This window comes from Cannabis sativa, chromosome 5, assembly GCF_029168945.1.
Source record: "Cannabis sativa cultivar Pink pepper isolate KNU-18-1 chromosome 5, ASM2916894v1, whole genome shotgun sequence".
Lineage (NCBI taxonomy): Eukaryota > Viridiplantae > Streptophyta > Magnoliopsida > Rosales > Cannabaceae > Cannabis > Cannabis sativa.
Window position 1 is genome coordinate 70,415,605 of NC_083605.1, and position 26,647 is coordinate 70,442,251.

A 26,647-nucleotide genomic window follows, 5' to 3' on the forward strand; every position below is an offset into this window, starting at 1 on the left:
GCTAGCCAATCGCAACGTCACATGTCGAGAAGGTGCTAGGCACCACTGGTGCCTAATAGCAATGCTCAACAAAAAATTATTTGGTGTAGTGGTAAAATGTTAAAATTATTTAATGTGTAATTATGAAAGATTAAACCTTGGAGCTCGAGTTTTTAAAAACTTTACCATTACACTGAGCACTATAACTATCATTTTCATAAAGGTAAAATTATATATAAAGCCCCAAAATTTAATTTCGGCTTATGGACCGGCCGTGCCACCGGTACCCCCTTAGTCTCAGGTGGTCTTTTTGGTTAACGGTTGTCTCTCCTTCTCTTTCTCTCTTTCTCAGCGGCGACACTGTCAACATTGGCACCTCTAAAGGTACTACTTCCAACCAGCCATGGTCAAAGCCAAGCTAACACAAAATTATTCATTCCTTTTTTCTTTATATAAATATATATGAACTTTGAAAATAGAATCAAGTTTCTCCTTTATTTCCAATTTTTATTTATTGTGTTTTCGATTTTTATTTCGTAATTCGTATTGATTAAACTATATACATTGATGTTTTAATTTGCATTCTCTGACTCTTCTTTTTATTGATTCAGCGAAAGAAAGAAGAGGAGTTATACGAAGGGTATTTTCGTCACAATAATATTATAGGGATTTTTATTATTTATTTATTTATATTAGTCGCAAGTCGCAACGGATCCTCCGATTTCATCATCGGTTAAATCCAGAAACAGTGCTTTCTTCCTCCGCCGAAGCTAAGCTATCGTTTCTTTCTCAAATTCACACATAAACCCTAAATTTTCTCTCTGCTGTGTACTCCTACTCTTTATTCATCCCTATCAGGTAGCTATCTTATTAATTACTCTTTATCTTTTTCATTTTTCATCTCTACATGTCTTTGGATTTCCAACTCTAGAAATGTAGTTCTGAGCGTAGATTCTTGTTGGTGAAAATGAATTCAATTTTCGGTAGAGCTGATTTCTCGAAGAAATGATAATGTTCTCTATACAGGACGAGGACGACCCTTTCATAGATTTGACTTTCGTCTGATTGTGCAGGAAATTTAAGGTGTTAGTATGAATAAGTTTTTGGAATTTGGAAGAAAAGCCTTATTCTATGTGAGAGTTCTTTCTGGGTATGAAGAACGTAGAATCAGAACTTTCAGATTGCAGATGGAGAACCGTATTAAACAGGTATATATACTATACACGCACATGTATATGCATATATTTATAGCTTTTTTCTCTTGTCAATGTGCTGATTCTGTGAATTTTTGTTATGATTTTTTGCATTTTATGCAAATATAGTTTGGATTCTCAATAGCTTACTTGTATTGTGTTTGTAATTGAAGATCAACTTAGATCTCTTTTGTACTATATATTTGTTTTCTATCAATTATTTTAGCACAATCATCTTACAAAGCATAAATTTTGTTTTGAGATTAGAGAATACATGAGATACTGAAAAAGGTGCAAATATGTTCCACGAGGCTGATCTTAAGATAGATTTTCCAGTTACTCAACTAGCTACTGTGCATTCCAAATTGATGTTAAATGAAAGGCAAGAATATAATGTGCATAATTTGATTTTTTTTTTTCTAATTTTAGATCTCACCATTTCGGGGGAAGTTGTAGCAAAAGTGGTTTTGTTATGAACATACTGTTTTTCTAGTTACATGTTGGTTGGATTTTCTGGAGAAAAATATAATTTTCATAGCTTGTTTAAAGCTTCTTTTCTCGGCCTTGCCTTAATTTATTCTGTGTATTTTTATTTTTTTATGGTGTGCTTGGTACCTCACCTCACCTTTCCTTTCATTCTTTTCCCAGGCAGAAGCAAAGAAGGCAGCCATAAGAAAGATACCAGAGCAGGTTATTTTATCAGAGGTTCGCCGCATGGTTGAAGAGATGCAAAATTTGAATAAGAAGCTAGAAGAAACAGTAAGTTGTTTGTTTGACACATGGATGCTGTTTTCCATTTTCTGCTTCTGTTGAAAACTTCTTTGAATGCTGTTTATATTGTAGGAAAACAATAAACTATTAATCCACCAAACAAAATACCAAAAATAAGAGCAAAACTAGTTTATTGTACATGTATCCGACACCATAGAGAGTAACCTCATTTTAAAAAGGTGTGTAGCATACAACCCCCAAATTAACATCCTACGCCTTGGTGTATAACTCTCTGAGACCAGTTAATAGTTATCTCTTGTGAAATACCCCTCGATTGAGACTGATCCCAGTCAAGACCATGTTTCTGGTAATGGGAAATATTTGATGACCTTGATCACCTAAACTTGCAGGAGGCTGCCATTGAAGATTACTTCAAGCCACTTGATAAAGAAGCTGAGATATTAATGAAAGCGCAACTTGAAGGAGAAGAAAAGACAATGAGGCAGATGATGACAGCCATGCAGCAACAGGCTTTGCTCGAAAAAACCGAGGCAGAGCAAAATGCAAAAGTCCATAATGTAGACACGAATAATACGAGCACCCAGGAATCAGAATCCTCTGGCCCTCCTAACCAAGCTCAGATGAGATGATCTCATTCTCATGCAATATATAATAGATTTAGAATTCAATTTTGTGAGATTACTTGCCAATCGTGCTCGCGTATAATCAATTGTGCTTTGACATGAGTTTGTTTGGTTCGTAAAATACCAAGTCAGATCAATAAGATTTTGTCTGTGCAACTATGATATCTTGTTTTGTCCTGAGATTCATTTCGCCCCATATGATAAACTAAGTGAGATTATATGGAACTTTTGGTGCACTTGGAGAAGATGTGGATGAAAGGGGTTTGGTCTAGGGGGAAGGTATGGTCTAAGTTTCCAAAGTTATTTTCTTTTTTAAGTTCAACATGTTACCATGAAAGTCCAATGTTCAGGTGACTTTATTGTTGGTCACTCCATCTGCAGTTTTTTATTATTATTAATTTATTAGCTGTTCTATACATGTTTTACATTAATCTCTGAAATGTTATTGTAGTTTTCATTTTTTTGTCCGTAGATTTTATTCATTTTGCCTTTTGGGGGTAAATACAGATTTGGAAAATTCTATAACGCACCGTTCTAAAAGAGGTACACCTATTTATTTTATTTTATGTGTATAATATAAATTATTTTAATGAGTTTTTTTGCAGTTAAACCTCTCAATTATTATTCTACTTGCACTTAATCTTCCAAGCTCAAATTTTAGAGGTAACTCTTTAAACTACTGAACTGTTAGTAAATTTAAGGTGACATCTATTTTTCACAGTTAACTGTCAACGTGGGCTGCTTATGTGCACGCTTTTGTACACGTGCCACATTTATATTAGAACACCAAATAATATTATTTAAAAATTATAAAATAATATTTAAAAATTTATAATATTTTTATTTATTTAATATTCTTTTTTTTTATTATTATTTTTATAATTTTATTTAATTTTAAAATGAATTTTGAAATAATAATATTAGGTATACTAATATAAATGTGCTATATATACAAGAGTATACATAAGCAGTCCATAGTGACCATTAATCGGGTGACATTTTAAATTTGTTAACAGTTTGATAGTTTGGATGATTTTACTGCCAATAGTTTGGAGAGTTTAGCCACCAAAAATTCTTATTTTAATACTATTTTCTTTATTGTAAATTATTTAAAAAAAATTAAAATTTTACATGCCTTAAATAATTTTTTTTTTTAATGGAAATTTTAAGCTTTATTAGTCTTCAAGATCGGCCACCAAGCAAGTTAGTTGGAACAGACTCCAAACTGAAATGACAATCAGGATATAATCTAGCAGTTCTAACAAACTCGTGAGCCACTACATTAATTGATCGTTTAACAAAAGAAATAACAACATTATTCAAACTTGCAAGCAAATTTTACAATCTTAAATGACCAAACCAAATAAGGAAATCATTTTGATAAAGCTTTGAATAGCTTGCACTGCACAAAGAGAGTCGGTTTCGATGAAGGCATTTGCCCAGCCGCTTCTCTTTACACAACTAAGAACCTCTCGGATACTAATTGCTTCTGCAAGAGATGGCTCCACATGGCTCGAAAGAAGCTTAGTCTAACCCTCCACCAAAAAACTAGCAGAATTACGAGCAGTCACACCCAAATCAGAACTCCTACCACCATTAAATAGAGTTGCATCAAGCTTGAGGTAAACTCCAATGCTCGTTAACATTACTAGCCTGAAGGAAAGGCCATGATGAAACCACATATTTATGAGCACTTTTCTATTGATCAAGGTAGCAAATGTCTTCAAGCAAGAAAGCTTCTCCTTTTCAAACCAAGTTGTTTCGGGCTCCCCATACATTCCAACATACTGCTACTCCTACTACTCTTAAAATATTAGTGTTCATAAATTAGTACATTTTTTCAGTGGCCACAAATTATATTTGGTTAGATTTGGAAAATATTTCTTTTACGCTTTTTAGTATTGTATCTTAACTTTCATTATTATATATAAGGGTATATTTCCTTACAAAAAACATTCTCAGGCTCCCAGCCTGTACCCAAGTGCAGTATGAACTTTGATATATATTTTTTAATTATTTTATTTAAAAAATCAAGTAACAAATCAACTCTTCTTCACATACTCATCATTGCTTATTTTGGATAGAGTGTGTGAGAGCTAGAATAGAAGTAAAAAAAAAATAATAAAGTTGCTCCAATGAGATATTTACAAATACTAGTTTAACATAATAGTGAAAATGCATCTCAGAAAACCAACAAATAATACTATGATCATTTTAATTATTCAATATTTTCTTTATGTTTAAAAGAAAGAAGCAAAAATGGGGCGAGAGAGGCTCGAACTCTCGACCTCAGGATCACTCTAAGCTATGAGACCTACGCGCTAGCCAACTGCGCCACCGCCCCTTTTGTTGATTTATTTATAATAAATACATATTTATACAAAAACGATATTTGTCTTTGGATTAATCATTCAGTAATTTACGGCTAAAATACTTAAATTTAACTATCGATTATAGATAAATAGCTAAGTTTAATATTTTACAGTAATAATACTTAAGTTATATTCCTAAAATTTCCGTAAGTACTTGACTATTACGTGTCAAGCTATTATTCACGTATTATTTTCTTATTGGTATGTTTAACAGAATATTCTTTTATTTTTAAGTATATTCTGTTAAACCAAGAATGTTAAACCAAGAAATGTCGTTAGATAGGCACTTTTAATATATAAAGATAAAGATATTTCTTTTACTTTTTTTTTTTATTAAGGTTAAATTTGATTGCAATATAAATAAATTTTACCTTGATGGTGGTGGTTTTTCTTTGAGGGACCAAATGGTGAAGATACACCGTTGTGTTTGAAAATCAATAGAAGGGGTTAACAGTGGTGATGGATAACGTGTTTGCATCTTCTGTTTTTATTGTTATTTTTTATTGTTGCACTTTCTTCCTAATTGTTTAAGTTTTATGTTAGTGTCAATAATGGTGATTTATTTATTATTGTAATATTTTTGATGAAATTTTGGCTTATAGGTATTATATAAATTAAGTTTCAATCTATATATATATATATACTAGAAAAAAATTACGTGTGAGGGATGTATACTTAGTTTTAATTAAATGCACGTATATTTAGTCATATATTTAATTTTATGTAAGTAATTTAATAAATTATTTTTATTATATATTTTATTCGTTTTTGTCATAACAACTCTATATCGAGTTATTATTAACTTTTATTTTGACAAAAAAAAAAAATCAATTCATGGTACTATTTTGTACCATTTTGAAAAAATACAGGGCCCAATTTGTCATTTAACTAAATAAATGTCCAATTGAAAACTTTTGTAAAATAATGAATTCAAAATGGTATTTATTCTAAAAAAAAATATTAGTTATAGTTTTAAAAATAAAATATTTAAGTAATTATTAATTTATATTAAAATTGTAATTATGTGAAATAAAATTTTTAAATGCATTAGCTGAAAAATTAAAAGAACGTGCTGCAAATACAAATAGGTAGACTCTAATGAAGAATTCCCCAATTACAAGGATGGATCCAGCCTTTTATTACATAGGGCAGCATAATGTTGAAGCCCATTGCACCATCCATCCTTTCAAATTGACAAGAAGAAAATGACTAATTTTTTTAGCTAATTTTTATGACAGAGCTATTATTTCACATGGAATTGAAATACAAATTATAACATGGACATCCACTCAACGAATCATGGCTATTCCATTATTATATAAAAAATAAAATAAAGGAAGAGAGAAGAAAGTAAGAGCCTAAAATTTTATATATAGAAAAGATAAGTAGATCCTACATGATTCTACTAATAAATCAACAAATAACAAGCTACATTCACCCAGACAATCTAAAATGTGAACCTCACAAGTTTCGATTGTGTAAATGCTAAATAGACCTGAGTTACAGAAGATGTAGTTGGACGCAGAAAAGGACTGTATCGTATTCATTTAAGATATGGAGATCTGTTCAAAGGAGAAAATACACAATTTTAATGAATACTAAACTTATTCAAAAGAGAAAAAAAGAATGGTAAATAGTGCACTTTATAAAGAAATCAAAGAAAGAGATATTATGGCCATATTATATTGTCTGGAATAACATTTAAACTGTAAAACCAAATATGATAAATTATTATATAACAAAAGAAAGAAGCTGAAAGACTAAGGAAAATTACACAATCTTATATACATTCCCATTTGGCCTTGCAGAGAACGAACTACCTCCACGGTCCACCCATAAGCAACTGTAAAGTCAGAGTTTGTTTAAGCAATATTGCATTTACATAGAAAAATGATATAAAATTAAGAAACATAGTCTTAACAGATTCCAATATTAAAATGCACACATGAAAAGCAGTCAAAATGATAGCTTACTTTTCTTGACGCTAGCCATCAGGGACCTAAAAGGTAAGAGCAACTTGCATGTTTTGAATAAACGCAGAAAAATGATAGAATGATCAGTGAGAAAAAAATTCAAATGAAAAGAATAAAGAACCAATCTTAAATAAACAAGTGCACACACAAATATCATACCCATGAATTCGCACAGCAACAATAATCTTCTCCAACAGTTACAGATTTGGAGATGGGAGAATGTGAATGCAATCAAAATAGTTGTAGATGATAAAACTTAAGGTTTAATTGACGGTAAACATGTAGTCGAAACCCATACATTTAAAATGGTATCTCTTCGTAATAACGACATCTTTGATTGCACAAATATTTGATTTTGATAATTTGTGGTTTATATATATCTATTCTATATATAAATATCAGTTCAAATATTAATGAGATTTGTTTATTTTTATTTTATTATTTTATTAAATATAAATAAAAAGTCACCCATGAATTTCTCATAAACCAAGAATTCAGTTATATAGACACACTTTATATAGAATAGATATATTAGGAGAGATTAGCACGTGTAATGCACGTGCTTAGCTTTTCTTATTGTATTTTATTTTATACTTTTGTTTGTTTGATTTTTATTTTAAAAATATTTTTTATGAAAATTTATACAATTTAATTTTTACATCTTAAAATTGTATTTTTTATGACTATTTTACCTTCACAAGAATATTTTTTCTTTTATAATAATTATATCATTAATTAATATATTCTACTCTTATTTATTTATTTTTGATCACTTTTTTTTTTTGAAATGAAAGTCATCATTTTATTAAACGACTAACTCAGTTACCAAATTAGGTAACAAAATAATCGGAACAGTGTCCAAGTTGAAAAGGCGATCATGATAGGATATGAAAAACAATTAAGGGGAAACCGATACCTTATTAGGGTAATCAATTACCTTATATTATACCTTTTTTAACCATTTTTTTAGTTTTCCCCATAAAATAAACTTTTTTTTTTCACAAATTGTATAAAAATCCATAAAATATGTAATTTTTAAATATAAAAATAAAATTCTTTATTTGAATGACATGTTATATTATACTAGGTGATTGTTACGTGCCAAGCCACGTAGTGTTAGTTTTATTTAATATTTTAATTTTTTATTTTAATTAATAATTAAAATAGTATAATTATTTGAACAATTTGTTTTATAAAAATAAAATATGTGTTAGTATATTTAGTAAGTAAAACATAGTTGTGTTATAATAATGTATGTTATTAATAGTAAAATGTACATTAATCTTCTAATTGAAAAAAGTTCTATTATCTCATTTCAATGATTTCATATCTAATAATAGCTACACAACTATATATTTATAGACTTTCACATTCTTTGCAAATTACTAATAAGCACCAATAATATTTTCATATTCTAATATTTTTCAACCTTCTCCTCTTGGTGGTAAAATTAAAAATAAAACTAAAAATAAGCACAAACATATAAGGTAAATACTAATTACAGCCCATTTCATCTTTTTTTTTTTAATTATTTTTTTAAGCCCAACCCAAAAATCTCTAAGCCAACACAATCAATCTTCTTTTATATTATCTTTTCTAGATATTTTATCTATATTTTTCTTTTTTAAAAAATAAATAAAAAAATTATTAATATTCTCCCAAGATAGGTAGGTTTGTTAGAGTAATATGTGGCTAAGATGATTTTTTTAATTTAAAAAGAGATTATTAATATTTAAAAGATTGTTTATTTAAAAGATTGTTTAATTTTTTAGTTTAATTATTGGGTTTATCTTTTAACGGGAGATCAAACTTAATCGTTAAATTTAACAGAATATTCTTTTATTTTTAAGTATATTCTGTTAAACCAAGAATGTTAAACCAAGAAATGCCGTTAGATAAACACTTTTAATATATAAAGATATAAAAAATCACTCTCCAGTAAGATATTGCTCCCTAGCAACAAGGCAAGTCAATTAAATATGACTCCGAAGTCCCTACTTTAAAGCAAATCTTACTCTTAGATACTTTTAAATGTTTACTTACAAATTACGTTTACAAATCTATTTACTTATATAGCATTTTCTTATGATACAATTACTTATAACATTTAAAAAGGAGAAAACATTTCTTGTCAAAAAATAAATAATAATAATAATAATAAAAAAACAGAATTTCCAAATTTGTGAAATATTTACTCACAAATGTTATTATTTCACAAGCATGTGCAATATTGTCAATGATTCAGTCATTATTTTAATTCTTCTGAAATAATTTTGATTTATAAAAAAAGGTAACTTTGTGATTGATTTTCTTTATTCTTTCAAATTAGAGTACCAAACGTATAAAAAAGGAGAAAATGTGAGTGAAAAATATATTTTTTAAAATTAATAATTTTTAAAAATAATGATGTAGACCATAAAGTGACACATGATATCTTTATAAGTCATATAAACTATTAATGGAAGTCGCAGTAACAACTGCAACAAAAACATGACATTAAGTATATATATAGATTGTAAAAAAATAACATATAAGCATATAAACGTGAAACTTGGTGATTGCACAAAAAAGTGGTAAATAAGTTTTGTGTATTAAAAACATAGAGAATTGTTAAGGGATACTTTAAGGTGCTAAGTACCACAAGAGGTAATATATTGCTATTAGTGTATTTTAATATCGAGTCCCGTAAATTTTAATTTAATAAATGATATATATGTATTTATTGAGATTTTCGAAAACTCAATACCATGAAGTAAGAACTAAGAAAATGAATCAAATAGACAAAAATAGAGATAGAAATTTGTACATGGTTCGAGAATTAGTGAACTTTAGTCCACCAGTTAGTTGTATTGGGCTGAATAGCCTTGAAGTATAACACCTATGTTCTTGACAAATTTAAGAACTCTAGCCTTTCGCTATAGTATTTACACCATAAATTTTTCACATTTTGCATGAAGGTATAAGGTAGTATTTACACCATGAAATTTCCACCTAAACTTAGTCCACTAATGAGGTAAATACATAAAATACACTGGCTTTGAGCCCACAGATAGATGCCTAGCCCGTGGAGCTATTATTTTCCGTACGACAAGGGACTGCTTAAGGTTGATAGATGTTTTGGTGTTGCCTTTGCATACTGTAGTGTTAGAATAATGGTCGTAAGACAAAATGGATGTTCCTTTTGGTGGTATGCACAATCGTAGGGTCTGACATAGGGGATAACCCCTTAATACGGTGGGATTTGGTATTAGAGGATCGTCACGTCAGCTTCAGCTTGGCTTTCGTATCGTCTCTTGGAAGGCCTTCCAAATGCATCCAAAAAGGCTCATCTAAAAGATCATTATCGCTACTTCTTATTTAAGCGAGGCACCCTTCCAGATCCAGAGATATTTGGTTCCGAATATAACTATCTGGCAGCTTGGATAGTCTTGGGGCCCATATTTCCTAATTGTCCTGGCCCATTATCTTGTTAGGGATTTTTGAGCAGGCCCTAGTTGATTAGCTTGAAACTGGATATGCCACGTGTCTCTAATCTGAAATTACGGACAACATTTTGCCCCCAAGCTTCCGAAACTTGAGGGCTGCAGAGGCTTACAATTCTCCATCTGATTCGTTGTGTACACGTGGGAGACTTGGGAAGGGGATGATCTTTCCAACTTATGCCTTCTTTAATTACGGATAACTATGGACCTTTGTATTTCTGCTAATGGATTACATGTGGCACTAACTTCTTGGTCCGTAAACTTCATGCACGTTGGGAAAGTGCATGTTGCTTAGGGTAAAATGTTGATGGCTGAATCATATCAGCGCTCATACCGAGGCAAACATATCTCTTAAAAATTCCTCAGTTCCAATGCCACACATTAAAACTGGCCTTTTCATTTTTAGAATGTTGGATTAACTTTGTGCTTTCTCAAATGTAATCTAAGCCACTGGTTTTGGGGCACACGGATTGTCACCTCTTCATATAATTAGGGCAAAACACTTCAGTTCACCAATTTTTCCCATTTCATAATCTGAGTTCCAATTTTTTAAGAGAGAAAAAATTGAAAATCGCCCCTGGTGAATGTCCCATATTTTCGACGATTGCCTTCACATTCTTCTTTGAATTCGTGTAAGGGCAAAGCTAGGAACAACACCTTCAGACCTGGCGACTCCTCTTCTAGATCCATCGAGACCGCTGGATTTCTAGGCAAAGATTGACAAATTGATTGCTTGGGCTTGTGAGCTTTAGGCCAGACTTTCCTGTCTCGACGAGGTTTCCGTTATCATGTCAGCGACGCGACTCTTTCCACCCCCAAATCCTTCAAGCTACACTAGCATTTTTTGCATCTAACCAGAGATATCTTCTTGTGCTGCCAGTTTTTGCTGAGTCACTGCAAGTTCTTTAGCCATCTGATATACCTCGGGATCTTGCTCATAATAATAATCGTCTTTGTACTACTACCCATCTTTAATCTCATTGTCGTCTCCACCATCATCCTCATCGTCTTCTTTGCCCTCAGGTTCTTCCTCTTAGTCATCCATCTCGTCTTCGTTGATGGAGTTTTCATCGGCCAATTTCTCCTAATGCCAAGCTTTTTTCGGCTATTTGAATGTTTTCCCGGTCTCTCGCAGTGCTTGGTTGGGCGTGCACTGTGGGAGGTGGGTTAACCTTGTGAATGACAATGCCCTGACCATGGGTGGTGGGCTAAGTGACGAAATTTCTGGTGAGTGGTCGGTGTTTTATGCAGGATTATCATAATTCATCTCTCTCTCTCTCTCTCTCTCTCTCTCTCTCTCTCTCTCTCTCTCTCTCTCTCTCTCTCTCTCTCTCTCTCTCTCTCTCTCTCTCTCTCTCTTTTCAAATATGTCTATTGGCCCTGTATTTTGTGGCTCTTCAATCTTTCGAGGTAGAATGCCCTTAATTATAGTTGATCTTTTGTTTATTTCCTTTATTTATGATTTAAGTAATAGGGTTGTTATGTTCTAATTTTTATTAGAAGATCATTAGCTGATAATCATTAGTAGGTGAACTCTGTTAGATGTTTACTTGGTTTGGAAAGCTAGTATACTTCATAGTTTTTTGATGTTTGATCGTTGGTGGCTTATTGGATCCTTAATTGAGATTGTTGTTGTTAGGATTTTTTTCTAATTTAATATAAATGGTTTGGTAAATTTATTGTTGATTTTGCTCTTTGAGCTATATCTACATATTGTGATTTGTCTATAATAGATACATTTATTTTCTCAAAAAAAAATCTTTTTTTTTTCTAAATATAAAATATGAGTGTAGTATAATTTTATAAAATTTAGAGCAAAAATATTAAAAAGTTTCACATCATGTTTATAGAAAATATTTCTCTTTACTATTTTTTTCTACAATTTTACCTCTTAATTTATTTTATTTTTTAAAATTCAAGTTGCAAACAAATTCTTAATGACATGACATTAATTTAGTATAGTTTTATTTCTTTTATAAAAAATTCTAAAATAAAATGAACAATTAAAAACAACACCATTCTTTTTCTAGTTCTAGCTAGGACAATGGACAAAGAAAGATCATCACCTTTTGAGTTTGAATTACGCAAATCATGGCTTTACCTTTCGGTGATCATGTAGTGTAGGTTAGGTTGAAGAAGCATAGTCTTTAATTTTATGAGATGACATTGACATATCATGAGGATTATAATAGAGAATACAGATGTTTCGATCATAAGGAATAAAATTATCATCAATATGTTTTGGTCCATTACTATTGGAGATATAATTAGAATTTTTTAGGATTTATTTATTTTTTAAAAAAATTCAGAATTTTGCATTATGTTTTAAGGGTTTCATATTTTTCTTATTATTTTTTTTTTTAAAAAAAAAGAATGGTTTTTTTTTTTACATTCTACCGGGAAGGTTGTGTGTAATGATTCTGAGATTATATAGGTATAAGATTATATAGTTGAAGAGGGCTTAAATGGATTGATTGGTACTATTTATATCAAAAGATGCATCTTGGTTTGTAGGGTCAATCATCATTCCATCTAGGAACCACATTTAATATTTAATTTTATATTTAATTTTTGTAATAGTTTGTATTTTATTGTTTAGGCTAATTAAGATTATTATTGTGTAAACTTTAACATGTACCAAATCATATCTCTCAAACTTTTTAGGTCATTAAAAATTTCTCCTAAACTAGTACTAAATTTTACTAAGCCAACGATTGTTTATGTACTAAATCATGCCTCCTAAAGTTTTATATCTACCAAATAGTGTCCCCAAACTTTGACATGTACTAAATTGTACCTCCCGAACTTTCATTCACGTTCGATTTCTATTAGTAAAATTGAACAAAAGTTCTTGAGTCCAACGATCTCAATAATTCAAAGAGAATTTCTAACGGCTTGAAAAGTTCAAGGGTTATAATTTGGTACATGTCAAATTTCGGGAGTAAAAATCATAAATAGTCTATTATTATTTATGTGCTAATTAAAAAATCATAAAAAAAATAGTTATATATTTTGTTGATAAGATAGAAAATTTATATTAAGTATTAATCATTAATTTTATCTTTTATTTATTTTCTACTTACATTTTGTTATAGATTGTTATTGGGCACTAGTGGTGTTTATCGCTATCTAGAGATGTAGCTCTATGATTGATTAGTGATACTCTTTAAAAGTTATTAATCAAATTATATGAGACTTGATACTTAATTGTACTAATAAATTATGACACCTAGAAAAGTACTAAACACTAATAGCGCCTTTTGGCATTACTCTATTTTTTATTAAAATGTATATTATATTAATACAAAATGATTACTAATATGTTTATTTTCTTAAAATAAATAATAATTAATAAATATTTTAATATAAAAAATCAAAAGATAAACAAAATTATACATTATTTGTCTATAAAATTAGAAAAAGATTAATAAGTTAATATATAAGTTTAATTAGTATATAAATATTTTTTTTCTAAGAATGATAAATACATTACTGTGTTCTAAGTATATATATATATTTATATTTATATTTCTAGAAAAAATAATATACAAAATAACTTTTTTTAAAAAAATAATAATGTATTTTTCTTTTATAGAAAAAAATATTTATAAAAAAATACATTAAGAAATTATATTACTAGAGTTATCTTTTTTTATAATAACTATTTGATTTTTATTTATTAATGAGGTGCTAGTTGAGTGCCACATGCTCAATATGTGCTTCCCAAGAAGTCCAATATCTCTTCCATTTTTTTTTAGAAAAGACAAATTTTTTTTTTTGAATGGAATAATCAACTTTATTAAACACGAACTTCTACTACCAAACAAGGTAGCAAATTATTTGGAACAGACTCCAAACTGAAATGACGACCATGATATAACATAGCAGCTTTTGCGAAATTATGAGCCACTATATTAGCATATCGTTTAACAAAAAAAAAACAGAAACACTCCTTAAACTTGCTAACAAGTTCTTACAATCATTAATAACGATGCCAAATAAAGATACCATAGACAAATGACTATGCAAGGCTTGAACGACACACAGGTAGTCAATTTCCACATTCACCCGTTGAACATTTAAATCTTTAATCCAACTAAGAGCTTCCCTAACTCCGATAGCTTCGGCCAGGACGGGTTCCACTTGCCCATGTGAGAAAATGGTATTACCTTCAATCAAAATACCATTGGCATCTCTTGCAAGCAGGCCCAAACCGTAACTATGACCACACTCGAACAAAGCCGCATCTACATTAGTCTTGATACTGTTTGCTTCTGGTAAAGTCCAATGCTCTTTCCTATCACCCAACTAAAATTCAGCTTGTGATGCATCCATATCAGATTTTCGAGTCTTCTTTCAATGATCAAGATAAGTTCTTACAAATACAACAATGCCCTCAGCTTCTACCTCATTCCCATTCCAAACAAGATCGTTCCTTGCGCCACAAATTGCCCAACAGATTGTTGCCAAGAAACATTTTAGGTCAGTTTTTGAACTTTAAACACTTCATTGCACCAGTCAAAAAAAGAAGCACCTACTGCAACAATTGTGCCAATCCCAACTTGATTCCAGCATTGTTTGATCACTCTACAAGTAACCAAGCAGTGTAAGATGGTCTCCTCATGCTCACAACAAACAGGGCAAAGAACCTAGACATCAACACGCTTAGATCGCAATTGAGTTAGCGTGGGCAGACAATTCGAACAAGCACGCCAAACCAAATTAAAAACTTTAGGAGGTAATTGCAGACTCCAAAGTTTGTTCCAAAAAGTAGAAACCTCATCATCAAACCATCTACCTTTCTGTTTTTGGAGCAGCAAATAAGCACTCTTCACAGAGTATAAACTAGAATTTTCTTTGTACCAGAACAAGTGGTCCGTAGTAGATGAAATTTGAAAGGGAATGTTGAGTATTAGATGTTGATCTCTTGCAGTGAACAAGTCAGCTTCTAGCTCCCTGTCCCAACACGAACCATCCATTGATAACAGGTTCGAAACAAATGCATTGACTAAAGCTGGATGGGTTAATTCGATCAAATCATTTCCATCACTAGGAAGCCACGACTCCCATAATATTGGAATAAAAATGCCATTGCCAACACACCAACGAGCTCCACTTCTCACCAGGTCCTGAGATTCAAGAATACTACGTCAAATGAAACTTAGATTGGAACCAATCTGGGTTGATAAAAAAGTACCATTTGGATAGTATCTTGCTTTAAAGAGTTTTAACACTAAGGAATCTGGCTTTGTTAAGAGTCTCCATCCTTGTTTCCCTAAAAGAGCAATGTTGAAGTCATGTAGATTGCAAAACCCCATGCCGCCACCCTTTTTGTGATTACTCAATTTGTTCCAAGACATCCAATGAATCCCCTTACGATCTCCCTTAGATTACCACCATAATTTTTTCATTAGCTTCTCAATATCTCTACTTATCTCCAAAGGTAGAAGAAATACACTCATTGCATAGCTAAGCCACGCTTGGATGACAGATTTCACCAGAATCTCCCTTCCAGCACGCGAAAGAAACTTACTTTCCCAACTTTGAAGGCACTTACAAACTTTAGTCTTGAGGTAACCCAACACCGCTCTTTTATTACAATTCATAGTGCTAGGCCGCCCCAAGTAAAAACTATCCTCAGACGCGACATTCATCCTTAGGAGGGAACAAAGATGACTGCGAACTAGTTACTCTATATTGGTACTGAAAAAGATCGAGGACTTAGTAAAGTTTACTTGTTGCCCCGAATCCATCTCAAATTTTCGAAGAACCTCTTGAATTCTAACTTCCTCTTCAATTGTGGCCTTACAGTAGAGAGAACTGTCGTCCGCAAAGAGCATATAAGAAACACGAAGTGCCCCGTTAGGCCGTTGGCCACTTTGCAACCATGAATTCAACCATTATTTTCATACTTACGAAGAATTTCTAAAAGGCTTTCTGCACACAAGATGAATAGATAAGACAAAAGGGGATCACGCTCTCTAATACCTCGAGTTAGAGTAATAGGCCCAAAACATGACTACCATGGACAATCATATATCTAGCTGAGGAAACACAACTCATGATAAGGTTAATCCATCTTTCCATGAATCCCAACTGTCGAAGAAGAGCTTCTAAGAAAGACCAATTAATACGGTCATATGCTTTGCTCATGTCTAACTTTAACGCCATAAATCTAGCTTTGCCAAGCCTTTTCTGTTTCAAATAGTGGAGAACTTCAAAGGAGACCAACACGGTGTCTAAAATCAACCTACCCGAAATGAAAGCACTTTGAGATTCAATAATAATAACATCCATAAACAGCTCCATCAGGTTGGCCATAACCTTAGTGATCACCTTATAAAGCACATTACAAAGCGCGATCAGCCTCAAATCCTTTATTGAGTCAGGGCTCTTCATTTTTGGGATTGAAACGACGTTGGCAGCACCACAACTATATCAAAAAAGCGCTAAACCATAGAAATAACATCATTCTTCACAATGGGCCAACACTTTTGAAAGAATGCAGGTGTCATACCATCCGGACCCGGGCTTTTGTCTGGATGCATTTGGAAGATTGCCTCACGCACTTCTTCCTCTGAAACTGGCTTAGCAATCTCAAAATTCATCAACTCTGGGACAGATTGATCTACACAATCCATAACTTCATTGCAAGATGCAACCGACAAAGAAAATAAATTAGAGAAATAATCAACCATTACCTCTGCTAGGCCATGATCCCAGTCCACCCAAACACCCTTGGAGTTATTCAGCTTAGTGATGTTATTGTTTCTCTTTCGAGATCTTGTAGCCTTGTGAAAATACTTACTATTTTGGCCCCCTTCCTTGAGCCACAATTGTTTTGCCTTTTGCTTCTTGAATATCTCACGTTGGTCAAAAATGTCAAAAAAAATTTTCTTCACATCGCTGTAAAGCTGAACTAAAATTACATCTCTCTTATTCTTCAACTATTTTAGCTCCGTTTTACAATGCTTGATACACTTCCAAAAATTACCTATAATTTCTTTACCCCATTGAGATAGATTAGTAGCACACAAACTAATTTTCTCAGCTACTGCCATAGACGAGTCTAAAAACCAACAATCTTCCACGATTTTAAAACACAAGAGGTTCTTTTAACCACGCATTTTCAAAGCAAAAACGATTAGTCGGAGCAAAAGAAACAGCCACCACGGGTTCCAGAATTAAAGGGCAATGGTCAGATGGAGAGGTATCAAGATTAAGAAGACTAGGCACCTAGGAAAAATTAAGACCAAACCTTTGTTGACAGCGCACAGTCTAGATGAGCTTCAACCCAATTGTTTGTACCTCTACCTCTCTCCCAGGTGAATGGATAACCCGAGAGATCCAAATCCAACAAACCACAGTCGGTAATACAACTTTGAAAACCATCAAGCAACCACTTGGGATAAGGATGGCCTCCTCTCTTGTCTTCTTAAGAGAGAACATTGTTCAAATCACCAATTATGCACCAAGGTAAGTTAGATTCAACTACAAGAATTCTTAATAGATTCCATGTTTGTTGACGTCGCCCACGATTCGGCTCTCCATAAACTCCGGTCAACATAATCAATTGCTAATAAAATGTCACTATCTTATGGGGACAAATGAAGTTTTCCTATTGTAGAATTTTCTTATATACACATATGTGAATTCCTTGAGTTATTTTTATCCAATTAAATATTATAGACATAAGAATAATCACAATAGTAAAACTTAGTTGCAGTAACAAAACCCAATCACAGTAGCAAAACCATAGATCTCGACCAAGCCACGCCTAAGCCGAGGGAGAGGGTCAACGGGCCTGGCCAGAGAAAAAAAGTCAACCTCCAACAGGTAAGAATTTAGGAACAAAAAATCCTAGCACACGATATGAAATATTTAGAGAAATCCTAAAAAAGAGGTTGAATAGTAAAAAATACTATTAATTAATTTCTACATAAATGAATTATATATCAATATTTCAATATTAATAATCAGAAAGAGAGTATTTCTGAAAAGTAGAAACAAATTAAAGAAATTTACATAAACTATTATTTTTATCTAAATTTTATATTCATACTGTGACACTTATTTTACATTTATACTATCCAAAGTATACTTATTTCATTTTTCACTTTGCTTGTTTATTTTTTAACAAGTATATTTTGTTTCAATCTTTCTATCCGTCTCTCTATCCCTTCCACACTCACACACTCTCTGGAAGATAAAACTTTTTATTAACATACCACTCTCTCTCTATTAGGGTGAGTTGGCATTTTTTTTAATGCACTTTTTTCTCATGGGGATGGCCCCTGAGGACCCCCTAATGAGGTGAGATTCCCTATCTAAATGGAGAACGAGACGAAAACGGGGATCATTTTTTATCTGCGAATGCTAAATAGGGTGGGGACGAGAATCATTTTTTGTCCGCGAATACTAGACGGAGCGGGGACGGGGATGACACTCCCCGCCCCAACAGGGACCCACTTAATATTTAATATTTTATAATATGTGTATGTAATTTTTTAGTATATTACATTTTTATAATTTTTTAAGTAGTTTTTTGTATAATAATTAATATATTTTTTTAGAATACAATTAGTATAATAAATAATTTGTGATATTTTAATTCTTATGTAATTTAATATTTTTATATATTTAAATTTTTAAAATAAACTTTATTTTTATATTAAGGTATTCTCAACCTTGCCCCACCCCATTAGGGGATTCCTAGCCCCATCCTCAATAGAAAATAAGCGAGGATGATGATTAAAATTATTAACGGGGATGGATATAGAGGAGTACCCCCCACCAATTTTCCGCCCCATGTGCATCCTTACTCTCACAAAAAGGAAAAAAAAAAAAAAAGACTTTGACTCTCTCTCTCTCTCTCTCTCTCTCTCTCTCTCTCTCTCTCTCTCTCTCTCTCTCTCTCTCTCTCTCTCTCTCTCTCTCTCTCTCTCTCTCTCTCTCTCTCTCTCTCTCTCTTACATTTTCTTACTCACACTCAAACTTTTCTATACTATTTCTCTTTAATTAATAACAGTTTTTTTTTTTTAAAAAAAAAACTCTTAATTAATTTCATTTTAACCCATATTACAAAATTAATTAAAATTATTAAATTATAATTGCACATTTATGTATTTTTTCTTTGCTTCTCTCTTTTTAAACATGATAAAAAGAAATATATTTTCTTTTCTATCACTTCAATTTTCTATCTCCTTTTTTCTATATTTTCATTTCTCTTTCCTTTATATCAAATATATGGTTAAAGTTTGGTTGTTATTAAGTTATTTTGTTATTTTTGTTGCACACATGTATTTTACTTGTTGTTTATATTTGAATAGAGTGATTAATATTTGATTAATAAAAGTAATATATATATATTGTGTTTTGTAGTTTATTTAGAATTAATTTATGATGATTTGCATATTGCCATTAGGTTGATGTTTTTGTTATTTTTTTTTTATTTATGTGTATTTGTATGGTGTATATTTTTAGTTTATTATTGATAATTTTTTTTATTGTACGTGTGTTGCTTGATGTAGATACATATATTTAGTTTATTTGTTTATACATATTTTTTTTAAATATAATGATAAGTTTTTTGTTTTTACTTTTTACTCTGAATTAACAAAATGTGCACTAATAAATATTGACACATTAAAATTGTATTGTTGTCTAGTTATTTTTTTTAATTATTTATTACCTATTATATTGTATTACCCCATTTTTCTTTTTCTGAAGAAAGAATCAACTTCATTAATCAAATGTCCTTCAACAATAAGGACAATAAATCAGTAGGGATAGAATCTTTATTAATGGTACAATCAGCTTTTGAACAAGAGTCCCTTACAAGAAAATGGACCACCTTATTCACAGATTGTTTAACAAAATTAACAAATATACTACATAAATCAAGCAATATAAATTTATACATATTAATTAAATTGCCATATGAAGAAATCATACTGGCTTTATTATGAATGTCGTGCACCACATTAATGTAGCTCGTCTCAACCACCACGTTAGTTTGGCCAGCCATGGCGCTTGATCCAATTTTGCGCTTCTTTGATGCCAACTACTTCTACAATGACATCCAACACTACAAATGGTCTTGATTCTTAAAATGTTTCAATAAGAACTCCCTCATGGTCACCAGCCATAAGGCCAAAGCCAAAATAGTTAGCTTGAGAGATAATAGCCCCATCCACATTGACTTTGATCATGGTTGTTCAAGGTTTAATCTACTGCTCTTTTTCCTCACCATCGAGAGTATCATTATGAGAAAAAAAAATTAGTTTGAGCAAAAATCTATTGATCAAAAGTACGCTTAGTTAGTGAGACTACCTTTTCAACATTTTGTTGAATATACTCGACCAAACAAGGTCATTGTAAAATTTTCAAAGAGCCCGACAAAGCATAGACACCATTGTATTACTCAATTTTAAAATTACAAGATATTATTATATCTATTATTAAAGTCATTATTCATTTTATTTATAAAAAATAAATTGTCATTTCAGCTGTCATTAACTCCAAAAAGAAGGAAAAAAAAGTTGAGAAGTATGAAACTGTAGCAAACAACTCTCATGAGAAAAATGGTAAATTGTAGCAAAATCTCCAAAAGTCATACCTCACTAGCAATTAGCCCCCAAAACCCAATTTTTGACAGTAAAACTCCCAAAACTTGTATTTTGTTAGCAATTAACCACTTTTTTCGTCCGACCGTATTATTTACCTATGTGGCTTAGTAAACCAAGTGTCAGGTCAACACGCTATTGTCATATCACTTAAAATTAGATTACGTGGCATTACTAAAACTAAGGACTTAATTTTTTCAAAAAAAAAAAAAACTTAGTTAAACTTTTTTTTAAAAACAAAAAAAAAATTAAAAACAATTATTTTTTAATTAATTTTCATTTTCTTTTCTTTCTCCTTTCTTTTATTACATATCCTATTTCCAATTTCTTTCTTTTTTTTTTTTAGTTATTTCCTTCTTCATCTTCATCATACTAAACACTACCACCACCACCTCAGCTCATTTTTCAGATCCAAATCATATCAAAAAAATTAAACAGATCAAATTAAATTTAAATAGAAACCCAAATATAAATTTAAACACAATTCCTTTCTCTAAAAAGGATGAAAACCCTACACAACGATTTTGAATCGCGTCGACCGTTCCTTTGAGATCCTCTGTAGGTAGCTTCGAGCTATCCTTTCGAGGTGTTTTTTTCTCTCAAGTTCCCCATTTTTGGTCGTTATGGGTTTCCATTTACAGATGGCTTTCGACCACTATTTTGGGGGTTTGCAGGACTAATAAAATTATGTCGCCTGTACATTTTATCTGCGTGTACATTGCAACATAGCTCTTAACAACCAAAATTGGATGGAAGTGGTAAATTGCTAACAAAATACAAGTTTTAGGAGTTTTATCGTCAGAATCGGATTTTGAGAGTTAATTGTTAGCTAGGTATCACTTTTGGGAGTTTTGCCACAATTTATTCTAAAAAAAATAATGTAATAATAAAAGAGAATCAAGTTGTTAAAACTTAGTAAAAAACTTCATTGTACAAGTGAGGAGTGAATATTGATTTGCATATTCCAATGTGGTTGATGTTTTGTTATTTTTTTGTTGCTTTGTAGATATCATGTTATTTTTTATTTTGGTCTAGCTGTTCCATTTATTTTTTTAGTTGCTTTCACTTGTTTTTTAGTTATTTTTAACTGAAACAAAGTATTTTGTAATTTTGAAACTTTAAAAAAGAATTAATTTTGTAAATTTATATATATAAATAATAGGAACAGTAAAAATGTAAAAGTAAAAAACAAGTATTTGTGTAAAAACCGTAACAAATTAAGCACATCTTGATCTTGGGCCTTAGGAAGCCCATTAAGGAAAACAAAGGCCCAAAGAGTTATATCAAAGGCCCAGCCTGCAGAAAGCTTGAGTCAAAATTGTGATGTGTTATGTTATTGTTATTAATTAACATCATCATTTTCAATCACTATCAACAATACATCATCACTATTTGGTTGCGTTTTGGAAATTACTTATCAATCATCCACTTTATTTTTAATAGAGCCTAACTAAGGTCACTCCAATCTATCTACATATCTATCAATACATATCTCAAACAAAAAATTTCCATCACAAAATTTCCCTTTCTTTTTTCTACTTCCAATTAACCTTTTTTCTCCTTTTTCTCTTTTGATACTTTTATTACTAAATAAAAAGAAAAAAAAAAACTACATAAAAATGAAAAATTGTGATTAACATTTTAGCAATGTGATACTTTCTTTTCTTTCACTTCAAAAGTACTTACATGGTAAAGATTTTCAAAGATAAAACTGAATATTAACTACCATTTAACTTAGTGCTTTTCGATTATTAAAGTCAAAGGGATTCTTTATTTTTTTAAAAAAAAAAAAATTCAAAGATAATATAGAAATGCCTATTTTATATATTATTCTTTGGTCCCATTGAAGCTGTGTCTTATCAATTGCAAATCCTGATCAGAGGCCACCACCATTTCTGGTTTGTTTTGGCTTAACTTTGGTGTTGATGTGTTTATTTTAGATAAATTATTCATGTATTTTTAAATTAAGAGTTAAAGAGAAAGAAAGAAAAAAAGAAGTAATAAAATAAAAAATGGTCCCTTTAGATTTGACTTAATCACCAAGCATTTAGGCTTAATGGGTGGTTAGATTAATCTTGTCTTCATCAGTTTGAACTTATTCCAAAGCTCAGCACATATTACAGATCATTATCAAGACTTTGCTTTGTTATTTCTTGAATCATCATAGTCTAAAATAAACAAGGATAATTTTAAAAATAATTTAGGTTATAAATATACTTAAAATATGGCTAAATTATCATTCTAGGTAAAATATGGTTAAAATGTTTCAAATGGTGTCTTCTTTTGAGACAAAAAAAATTAAAACATAATACTTATTTTGAGACACAAAAATTAGTAAACAATATCCGAATTGAAATTTTATATTTTTTTTTTTCAATTAGAAAACATTATAAAAGTAAGAATTGGTACATTAACTAGTATAACTGAATATACACAATCAAATTCAATAAAGAAGGAAGATAACTGAAAATTTTAGCCATATTTACTTGCTGCAGGGCAGTTCTAAGTTAAGGTGGGCTAGGCTCACGTCTAGGACTTTATTTTAAGAGTCCAAATAAAAAAAATATATTTTAAAAAATATACATATTTTTTTATAATTTTTAAAAATACTATTTATTTTTATAGTAAAAGTCCAAATTTTTTCTATGACCCATTTCAAACCAACACCAGCTACACTAAAATGATGTTTTGATCATTGGGTTATATAAGTCTTGTAATGTATTTTTGTTTTTCATAAAAATATTGATGAGATGGTGACTCTGATTATGACTTTGAGGCTGAGCCTTAGAGAATTTAGTTTCAATATTCACTTTTTCTCTATCTCTGGTAATTTGAATAAGGAATCTAGGACTAGTAGGGGCGACCAAAATTCTTCTAAGGCCAAATCCACAATGCAATATAGATATTTTGACATTTTACTAATTTTTACACTATATTAATTTTTACATTTATATTTAATTTGAGAATTTTTATATTTATACTTTCTGTGTCTATTTTTTTTTTTTTCATTCATGCTCTTTTTTATTTTATTAAAGCTTTTATAAAAAAAAATTCATTCTTTCTTATATCTCTTTGTATTTTTTTTTTCATTTACTTCTTTTTTTTTTCTTTCTCTTCTCTCTATTTATCTTCTAAATATCTCTCTTGGTCTCTTCCACACATTTTTTTTATCTATATATAAATATAAGGATATGATTTTGTCCCGTGATGTACTTTCACGGAATGTATTTTGTGGTACATTAGATAGGTCGCAGGGCACATTAAATGAGTGTCAAGGTACGTTTCTACTTTTTAACCCTAATTACCTCTAGATCAATCTCAGCCGTCAGATCAAATAACTCCCTCATCTGACGGCTGCCGTACATCACGGAATGTATTCCGTGAAAGTACAATCACGAGACAAAATCATATCCCTATAAATATATAGTAAGTGTATATTTTTTTTTCTAACACTTTTTTACTCCCTCACAAAATTTTATTTTATTATTATTTTTGTAAAAAAATATAAACACTTATTATATTTATTTTCTCTCTTTTACATTTTTTACTATTTGCACTCAAACTATTTCATATTATTTTTCTTTAATTAATCACATTTTATATAAAAAAGAATCTTAATTAATTTTTTTTTTACATTTACTAAAATATGATTTTTTTTTCTACTTTCACACTTTTATACTATTTTTTTTAACACTCTTTCTCTTTCTTAAAAAAATTAAGAACACTCATTTTATATCTTTCTCCATTTTACATGATTAATAATAATAGCATCTTTTGGATGTTTCGTAATTTATTCAGAATTAATTTACGAAGGATTTGCATATTTTAACAAGGTTCATATTTTATTATTTTTCTATTGATTTATAGCTGCCTTTTTATTATTTTATAATTATTTTTATATTGTATTTTATAGTTATTTTTATGTATTTTACTTTACAGTTATTGTTTTTGTTGCCCCTGATTTTGCCCAATATACGTGGACCAACCAGACAGGGACACGTGGACCAAAAGATCTTAACACTCAAATTATTAGCTAAGTCTTTATAAAGGCTGGCATCATCCTGGAGCTACCTCCCGGATAAGGCATACGAAGTCCCCTATGCTCTCGGAGGCCTAAGCGGCATCAAAGCATCTCCGCGAGGTGTCAGGCTTCCCCTGAGCAGTCATCTCGCATTTAATGCCGCATGGGAGGAAACGTGTTGGAACTGCCACACGCAATAAAGTCTAACGACACAACCCCTGATCTGCACCTACAAGGCTATGATCACTTAAGTCTATTGACGGCTACACTGTGAAGAGTCCCATCAGTCAAAAGGCAATAAGGACATTCCACATAAAACCCCTACAGCACCTAGGGATTTGACCATGCATTACCCATGGTATATTTATTGGGAACACCCAACTTTATTGATAGTTACAGAAATACATGTACTATAATTCTGGGAATCACCCCACCAAAAACACTATAAATACTCCCTCAAAGCTCATTACTGGGGTCGAAAATTTTGGGTTGCATAAGTGAAAGAAGAGTAAATACTCACCAAGAACATTCTCTATATTTAATACACTCATAAATACACAGACTCGTGGACTAAGGCTCATTAACGCCCCAACCACGTAAAAATCCTTCTCTTAATTTCTTACAGCTCTTTAATCTTTTATTATTTTATTGGTTGCCGAAAACCTCGGTCAACATTTTGGTGCTTTCATTGAGAGCTGAAGAAAGCTTCTGTAAACACACATTACATTACAACAATGGTGAAGACTCGAAGCACTCGTCAACCTCGCCTCTAGAAGATGCTCAAGACCCGAATGAGGAAGACGTAGCCTCAAGAGCAGCGGAGGGCTCCGAGGAAGAAGAAGGAATTCCTGATGATGATTACGAGGGAAATCTCGATGAGTACGCCTACGATGACGGTAGCTACTCAGAGTTGGTGCTTCTAAGACAAAAGGTTGTCGATCATGAAGCTGAGATCGCAGCCCAAAAGGCACAAAACCAAAAGATGCAAGAGGTAATGCTGGCCATGCAAAAAGCCATGGAGGCGGCTAGCATCCACGTGCATCCCAAGGCTATATCTGCTAGACTTGGCAAGGAACCAGAGGAATCCTCGCCAAGTACCCAACGGCAAAAATCTAGGGAACCAAGCCCTATAAGGTATCCCGCTGAAGGGAACCCAAAGAAAAACTCTACTTCCACCCCTGGGAGAAAGAAAAAGGCGCAGGATCCGCGAAAGGTCCACTCAGATTTCCCGAAAGGGAAAGGTCCGCAGAATGGAAAACTCCAAAAAGGGAGTCTAGGCCCGCAGGATCGAGAGGACCGAAAAAGCGTTTTCGTGCACCAGGAGCCCGGAGGTAGAGGGAGAAGGGGACAGAAATGTCCTCCCGTCGATTTGAGAAATCAAATCAATGGGAATCAAGGTGACCTCCGGGATCACCTTGACCAAAAGAAATACAGACCTGCAGTCTCCACGGGAACGTTAAATGAAGGAATCATGGCGAAACTCGCCATACTCCGAAAAGATATCGCCAGAGTCTCCCGGAGACAGAAAGGCGACGACTCTGACTCAGACTGTGAGGACTGGGAGCCATGTGCCAAGCACATCCTGGAAGCAGAGCTCCCCAAGAATTTTAAGATGCCCGAAAGGGCAGCTTATACCGGGAACTCCGA

The 26,647-nt window shown here is 31.6% G+C and overlaps 2 protein-coding genes and 1 non-coding gene across 3 annotated transcripts in view; 2 read left to right on the top strand and 1 right to left on the bottom strand.

The window, feature by feature from the left end:
* The window catches only part of LOC115716778 (bax inhibitor 1), a 45,608-nt gene that overhangs the window by 3,815 nt on the left and 15,146 nt on the right, over nt 1-26,647 (top strand). The gene's annotated exons all lie outside the window — the stretch shown is intronic.
* On the top strand, nt 230-2,991 carry LOC115717194 (uncharacterized). The gene is made up of 5 exons (XM_061115902.1): nt 230-363; nt 591-837; nt 1,053-1,187; nt 1,821-1,931; nt 2,294-2,991. The coding sequence occupies exons 3-5, from the start codon at nt 1,071-1,073 to the stop codon at nt 2,531-2,533; spliced, it is 468 nt and encodes a 155-aa protein (XP_060971885.1). The 5' UTR covers nt 230-363; nt 591-837; nt 1,053-1,070; the 3' UTR covers nt 2,534-2,991.
* TRNAM-CAU (transfer RNA methionine (anticodon CAU)) lies at nt 4,788-4,871 on the bottom strand. Its single transcript is given in 2 exon segments — nt 4,788-4,823; nt 4,834-4,871. It is a non-coding gene; the product is annotated as a tRNA-Met (tRNA).

Coding starts and splice junctions, on each gene's coding strand:
- LOC115717194 (XM_061115902.1), top strand. CDS start 1,071: ATGAATAAGTTTTTGGAATTTGGAAGAAAAGCCTTATTCTATGTGAGA. Junction 1,188..1,820: donor TGGAGAACCGTATTAAACAG/GTATATATACTA, acceptor TTCTTTTCCCAG/GCAGAAGCAAAGAAGGCAGC. Junction 1,932..2,293: donor ATAAGAAGCTAGAAGAAACA/GTAAGTTGTTTG, acceptor CTAAACTTGCAG/GAGGCTGCCATTGAAGATTA.